The sequence below is a fragment of the Phaenicophaeus curvirostris genome, unplaced genomic scaffold (assembly GCF_032191515.1).
Source record: "Phaenicophaeus curvirostris isolate KB17595 unplaced genomic scaffold, BPBGC_Pcur_1.0 scaffold_84, whole genome shotgun sequence".
Taxonomy (NCBI): domain Eukaryota; kingdom Metazoa; phylum Chordata; class Aves; order Cuculiformes; family Cuculidae; genus Phaenicophaeus; species Phaenicophaeus curvirostris.
Genome location: NW_027206706.1, coordinates 393,146 through 399,970, shown reverse-complemented (window position 1 = coordinate 399,970; position 6,825 = coordinate 393,146). Strand labels below are relative to the sequence as shown.

At 65.4% G+C, this 6,825-nt stretch overlaps 2 protein-coding genes across 2 annotated transcripts in view; both read right to left on the bottom strand.

Moving 5' to 3' along the window:
- Nucleotides 1-6,825, bottom strand: part of LOC138734474 (uncharacterized) — a 108,253-nt gene that overhangs the window by 4,304 nt on the left and 97,124 nt on the right. The gene's annotated exons all lie outside the window — the stretch shown is intronic.
- The window catches only part of ITGAL (integrin subunit alpha L), a 28,633-nt gene continuing 21,858 nt past the window's right edge, over nucleotides 51-6,825 (bottom strand). Inside the window, exons 20-29 of the mRNA XM_069882153.1 lie at nucleotides 5,862-5,990; nucleotides 5,524-5,603; nucleotides 4,749-4,835; nucleotides 4,246-4,321; nucleotides 3,586-3,702; nucleotides 3,412-3,495; nucleotides 2,323-2,442; nucleotides 2,137-2,226; nucleotides 825-938; nucleotides 51-342 (exon numbers count right to left, since the gene is read on the bottom strand). Coding sequence (XP_069738254.1) covers nucleotides 142-342; nucleotides 825-938; nucleotides 2,137-2,226; nucleotides 2,323-2,442; nucleotides 3,412-3,495; nucleotides 3,586-3,702; nucleotides 4,246-4,321; nucleotides 4,749-4,835; nucleotides 5,524-5,603; nucleotides 5,862-5,990 — 1,098 coding nt within the window. The 3' untranslated portion in view covers nucleotides 51-141. The remainder of the gene's footprint in view (nucleotides 343-824; nucleotides 939-2,136; nucleotides 2,227-2,322; nucleotides 2,443-3,411; nucleotides 3,496-3,585; nucleotides 3,703-4,245; nucleotides 4,322-4,748; nucleotides 4,836-5,523; nucleotides 5,604-5,861; nucleotides 5,991-6,825) is intronic.

Below are 6,825 nucleotides of genomic sequence, written 5' to 3'. Positions count from 1 at the left end.
AATCACCCCTAATTAGCCTCCCCGCCCCCTCATGAAGACATGAGGCCTCGTTAGCAAAACACCCTCATTAACCCCCGTCATAACGAGCAATGGGGGGGGAGGGGCGAGGCCTTTAATTGGTTCCCACGGGTGGGGGAGGGGTCAGCCCTGGGTCAGGGGGTCGCTGCTCTCTTCTGGCCCCTCCCCCTTATCTTCTGGCTCCTCCCCTTCCACTTCCGGTCCCTCCCCTTCCACTTCCGGCCCCGCCCCTTCCACTTCCGGTCCTTCCACTTCCGGTCCCGACCCCTCCTTCAGCCCCTCCCCCTCCAGGCGCTGCCGGTAGCCGCGACGGAAAAATCCGCACTGGGGGGGGGGGAGGGGAGGGGGAGGTTAGAGGAAGAGCCCCTCCCCCTCACTTCCGGTTAACCCTCCCCACTTCCGGTTAACCCTCCCCACTTCCGGTTGCCCCTCCCACCACTTCCGGTTTCCCCTCCCCTCCTTACCCGCTGCCCCTCCCCTCCTTTTCCCCTCCCCCACCCCCCTTAGCCCCTCCCCCACCTAAGGAGGGGTGGGATCTATGGGGCAGGGATCTATGGGGCTGGGATCTATGGGGCAGGATCTATGGGGCAGGGTCTATGGGGCGGGATCTATGGGGCGGGATCTATGGGGCAGGGTCTATGGGGGAGGGTCTATGGGGCGGGAATCTATGGGGCTGGGATCTATGGGGCAGGGATCTATGGGGCGGGATCTATGGGCAGGGTCTATGGGGCAGGATCTATGGGGCAGGATCTATGGGGCAGGGATCTATGGGGCAGGATCTATGGGGCAGGATCTATGGGTCTGACCTTGGCGAGGGCCCCGATGAGGAGGAGCAGGAGGAGCAGCAGCCCCCCCGCCCCTCCCCCCACCAAGATGGCGACGGGGGCGGCGCCCGAGAGCAGCTCCAGCTCCGTCAGCGCCTGGGGCGGAACCGGAAGTGAGGGGGGAACCGGAAATGGAGGGGGAGAACCGGAAATGGAGGGAAAGGGAGGTGGGGGAGGGGTTATGGGGGAAAGGGGTGACCGGAAGTGAGGTAGGGGAGGGGTTATAGGGGGAGGGAAGACCGGAAGTGAGGTGGGGAGGGGTTATAGGGGGAAAGGGGTGACCGGAAGTGAGGTAAGGGAGGGGTTATAGGGGGAGGGGAGACCGGAAGTGGGGTGGGGGAGGGGTTATAGGGGGAGGGAAGACCGGAAGTGGGGTGGGGAGGGGTTATAGGGGGAGGGAAGACCGGAAGTGGGGTGGGGGAGGGGTTATAGGGGGAGGGGAGAGCAGAAGTGAGGTGGGGGAGGGGTTATAGGGGCAAGGGAGACCGGAAGTGGGGTGGGGGAGGGGTTATAGGGGGAGGGGAGACCGGAAGTGGGGTGGGGGAGGGGTTATAGGGGAAGGGGAGACCGGAAGTGGGGTGGGGGAGGGGTTATAGGGGCAAGGGAGACCGGAAGTGGGGTGGGGGAGGGGTTATAGGGGGAGGGAGACCGGAAGTGGGGTGGGGGAGGGGTTATAGGGGGAAGGGAGACCGGAAGTGAGGTACGGGAGGGGTTATAGGGGGAGGGGAGACCGGAAGTGGGGTGGGGGAGGGGTTATAGGGGCAAGGGAGACCGGAAGTGAGGTAGGGGAGGGGTTATAGGGGGAGGGGAGACCGGAAGTGGGGTGGGGGAGGGGTTATAGGGGGAGGGAGACCGGAAGTGGGGTGGGGGAGGGGTTATAGGGGGAAAGGGGTGACCGGAAGTGAGGTGGGGGAGGGGTTATAGGGAAAGGGGTGACCGGAAGTGGGGTGGGAGAGGGGTTATAGGGGGAGGGGAGACCGGAAGTGGGGTGGGGGAGGGGTTATAGGGGGAGGGGAGACCGGAAGTGAGGTGGGGGAGGGGTTATAGGGGCAAGGGAGACCGGAAGTGGGGTGGGGGAGGGGATGTAGGGGGAAAAGGTGATCGGAAGTGGAATGGGGAGGGGCAAGGGAGACCGGAAGTGGGGTGGGGGAGGGGATGTAGGGGGAAAAGGTGATCGGAAGTGGAATGGGGAGGGGCAAGAGGACCGGAAGTGGGGGTGGGGGAGGGGTTATGGGGGGAGGGGTGACCGGAAGTGGAGTGGGGGAGGGTCGCGGGGGTGGGGGAGGGGCGGTACCTGCGCTCCCAGCGCTTCCGGGTCGGCGCCGAAGGCTCGTGGGGCCAGAACGAGGCGGAGGGCGGAGCAGAACCGGAAGTGGGCGGGGCCCTGGGTGGGGGGGAGGGGCCGGAAGTGGCTGGAAATGGCGGGAGGGGGGAAGGGTTGGGGAGGGGGAGGGGTTGGAGGGGGGGTGGGTGGGTGTACCTGGAGGGTGGGGGAGGGGCGCAGCGTGGTCTCCATGACGACGAAGGCCGGAGCTTCCGGGGGGGGGAGGGGCGAGGGGCCGCACCGGAAGAGGCGGAGCCCGTGGGGGGAGGGGCAGCCCTGGGGGAGGGGGGGGAGACCCATAAGTGGGGGGCCAGCCCCATAAGTGAGTCCCCAGCCCCCTAAGTGGGTCCCCAGCCCCCTAAGTGGGTCCCCAGCCCCATAAGTGAGTCCCCAGCCCCATAAATGGGGATCCCAGCCGCATAAGTGGGTCCCCAGCCCCATAAGTGTGTCTCCAGCCCCATAAGTGAGTCCTCAGCCCCATAAGTGGGAATCGCAGCCCCCTAAGTGGGTCCCCAGCCCCCTAAGTGAGTCCCCAGCCCCATAAGTGGGGATCCCAGCCCCCTAAGTGGGTCCCCAGCCCCATAAGTGTGTCCCCAGCCCCATAAGTGAGTCCCCAGCCCCATAAATGGGGATCCCAGCCGCATAAGTGGGTCCCCAGCCCCATAAGTGTGTCTCCAGCCCCATAAGTGAGTCCTCAGCCCCATAAGTGGGAATCGCAGCCCCCTAAGTGGGTCCCCAGCCCCCTAAGTGAGTCCCCAGCCCCATAAGTGGGGATCCCAGCCCCCTAAGTGGGTCCCCAGCCCCATAAGTGTGTCCCCAGCCCCATAAGTGAGTCCCCAGCCCCATAAATGGGGATCCCAGCCCCATAAGTGGGTCCCCAGCCCCATAAGTGTGTCTCCAGCCCCATAAGTGAGTCCTCAGCCCCATAAGTGGGAATCCCAGCCCCATAAGTGAGTCCCCAGCCCCATAAGTGGGGATCCCAGCCCCCTAAGTGGGTCCCCAGCCCCACAGCAGCCAATATATGGGTCCCCCCTGCCCCATAGCGACCCATAAGTAAGGTTCCCAGCCCCCTGAGTGTGTCCCCAGCCCCATAAGTGTGGGTCCCAGCCCCCTAAGTGTGTCCCCAGCCCCATAAGTGGGTCCCCAGCCCTGTAAGTGGGTCCCCCCCACCCCATAGTGACCCCTAAGTAGGGTCCCCAGCCCCCTAAGTGGGTCCCAGCCCCACAAGTGTGGGTCACCCCCCACCTCAGCCAGGCTCCGGTTCAGCTCCTGCCCCATAGCGGCCTCGTCCCCCTCCTGCCCCACGGCCTCGCAGGCCCCGCCGGGCTCCTGTGGGGCAGAGGGGGAGGTTATGGGGCTGCCCCACGGATGCTGGGGGGGGTCGCTATGGGGCGGGGGAGGGGGGGGAGGAGCTCTCACCATGCGCACTTGGGGGTCGACGACGTCGATGCCGTGGGGCAGCGTGTGGGGCAGGAGCAGGAGGGCCGTGAGCGATGGGGGGCGGCGGCTGTGGGGCGGGGGCTGCAGCGTCTCCAGCTGTGGGGCAGGTGTGGGGCAGGGAGCTATGGGGTGGGATCCGTGGGGCAGGGGGCTATGGGGTGGGATCCGTGGGGCAGGGGGCTATGGGGTGGGATCTATGGGGCAGGGATCTAGGGGACAACATCTATAGGGTGGGATCTGTGGGGCAGGAATCTATGGGACAGGATCTATGGGGCTGGGATCTATGGGGTGGGATCTATAGGGCAGGATCTATGGGGCAGGATCTATGGGGCTGGATCCATGGGGCGGGATCTATGGGGCGGGATCTATAGGGCAGGATCTATGGGGCTGGATCTATGGGGCAGGATCCATGGGATGGGATCTATGGGGCAGAAATCTCTGGGATGGGATCTATGGGGCAGGATCCATGGGGCAGGGATCTATGGGGCAGGATCTATGGGGCAGGATCCATGGGGCAGGATCTATGGGGCGGGATCTATGGGGCAGGAATCTATGGGGCTGGATCTATGGGGCAGGATCCATGGGGCAGGGATCCATGGGGCAGGGATCTATGGGGCAGGATCTATGGGTCGCACTCACCCTATAGCGATGCCGCAGGGTTTTGCTTTGGGGGCTCCGGGAGCTGAAGTTGAGGTGGGGGGGGGCGGCCTCGTCCCTGTGGGGCAGAGATCAGTGGGGCAGGGCTGTGGGGCAGGGAGCAAGGGGGCAGGGATGGGGGGGGTCTGTGGGGCAGGGATCTATGGGGCACGATCTATGGGGCAGGATCTATGGGGCTGGGATCTATGGGGCGGGATCTATGGGTCGGAGCGCTGGGGGGTGGGAATCTATGGGGCAGGATCTATGGGGCAGGGAGTTATAGGGGAAGGGATGTGTGGGGCAGAATCTATGGGGCGGGATCTATGGGGCAGGATCTATGGGGCAGGGATCTATGGGGCTGGATCTATGGGGCAGGATCTATGGGGCAGGGATCTATGGGGCTGGATCTATGGGGCAGGATCTATGGGGCAGGGGTCTATGGGGCTGGATCTATGGGGCAGAATCTATGGGGCAGGGATCTATGGGGCAGGATCTATGGGTCAGACCAGGCCGCGAGGACCCCCAGGTGGAAGTTCAGCGGCTCCGTCCAGGTGACGTTGTTGTCGCCCTCGGCCCCGGGGGCCTCGTTGTTGCTGGGGGGCAGAGGGGGGTCAGCGCCCCATAGCGACCCACAGAGACCCTATAGAGACCCTATAGAGACCCATAGGGACCCATAGAGACCCCACAGAGACCCCACAGAGACCCCACAGAGACCCCATAGAGACCCCATAGAGACCCCACAGAGACCCCACAGAGACCCCCCAGAGACCCCATAGAGACCCCACAGAGACCCCACAGAGACCCCACAGAGACCCCATAGAGACCCCACAGAGACCCCCCAGAGACCCCATAGAGACCCCACAGAGACCCCACAGAGACCCCATAGAGACCCCACAGACCCCATAGAGACCCCACAGAGACCCCACAGAGACCCCACAGAGACCCCATAGAGACCCCACAGAGACCCCACAGAGACCCCACAGAGACCCCATAGAGACCCCACAGAGACCCCCCAGAGACCCCATAGAGACCCCACAGAGACCCCCCAGAGACCCCATAGAGACCCCACAGAGACCCCACAGAGACCCCATAGAGACCCCACAGACCCCATAGAGACCCCACAGAGACCCCACAGAGACCCCACAGAGACCCCACAGACCCCACAGAGACCCCACAGAGACCCCACAGAGACCCATAGAGACCCCATAGACCCCCTAGAGCCCCCCAGTGCCCCATAGATTGCCCCATAGATTGCCCCATAGATTGCCCCCTAGCGCCCACCAGGTCACGGCCGCCGTCAGCCCCACGGCGTCGCCCCACGTCACGTTGTCCAGGACGTCGAAGGTCAGCTCCACCCGCAGCTGTGGGGCAGCCCCATAGATCTCTGCCCCATAGATCTCTGCCCCATAGCTCCCTGCCCCATAGATAGCTCCCTGCCCCATAGATTCCCACCCCCCAGCGCCCCGACCCATAGGTCCTGCCCCATAGCGCCCTGCCCCATAGCTCCCTGCCCCACAGACCCCCTTCCATTGATCTCTGCCCCACAGATCCTGCCCCATAGCCCTGCCCCATAGATTCCTGCCCCACAGATTCCCGCCCCATAGATTCCTGCCCCACACCTGCCAGCCGGCGCGCAGCACGGGGCTCCCGAGGCTGCAGGCCAGGCCCCACGGCTGCCCCACGGCGCCCCACGGCTGCCCCACGGCGTCCGGCAGCGCCCCACACGCCAGCGACACCGCCACGGAGTCCTGGGGGGGGGGGGGACAGACCCCCAAGTGTGGGGCTCAGCCCCCCAAGTGGGGGGCCCAGCCCCAGAAGTGTGGGTCCCAGCCCCTCAATATGGGTCCCAGCCCCCCAATATGTGTCCCAGCCCCCCAAGTGCGGGTCCCAGCCCCACAAGTGGGGGTCCCAGCCCCTCAATATGGGTCCCAGCCCCCCAAGTGTGGGTCCCAGCCCCTCAATATGGGTCCCTGCCCCCCAAGTGTGGGTCCCAGACCCCCAATATGTCCCTCCAGCCCCATAAGTGTGGGTCCCAGCCCCCCAAGTGTGGGTCCCAGCCCCACAAGTGGGGGTCCCAGCCCCCCAATATGAGTCCCAGCCCCCCAAGTGTGGGTCCCAGCCCCTCAATGTGGGTCCCAGCCCCCCAAGTGCGGGTCCCAGCCCCACAAGTGTGGGTCCCAGCCCCTCAATATGGGTCCCTGCCCCCCAAGTGCGGGTCCCAGCCCCACAAGTGGGGGTCCCAGCCCCATAAGTGTGGGTCCCAGCCCCCCAAGTGCGGGTCCCAGCCCCATAAGTGTGGGTCCCAGCCCCCCAAGTGCGGGTCCCAGCCCCATAAGTGTGGGTCCCAGCCCCCCAATATGTGTCCCAGCCCCTCAATATGTGTCCCAGCCCCCCAAGCGTGGCTCCTGCCCCCCAAGTGGGGGTCCCAGCCCCCCAATATGTCCCTCCAGCCCCTCAAGTGTGGGTCCCAGCCCCTCAATATGGGTCCCAGCCCCTCAATATGGGTCCCAGCCCCCCAAGTGTGGGTCCCAGCCCCCCAGGCGTGGCTCCCGCCCCCCAAGTGTGGGTCCCAGCCCCTCAATG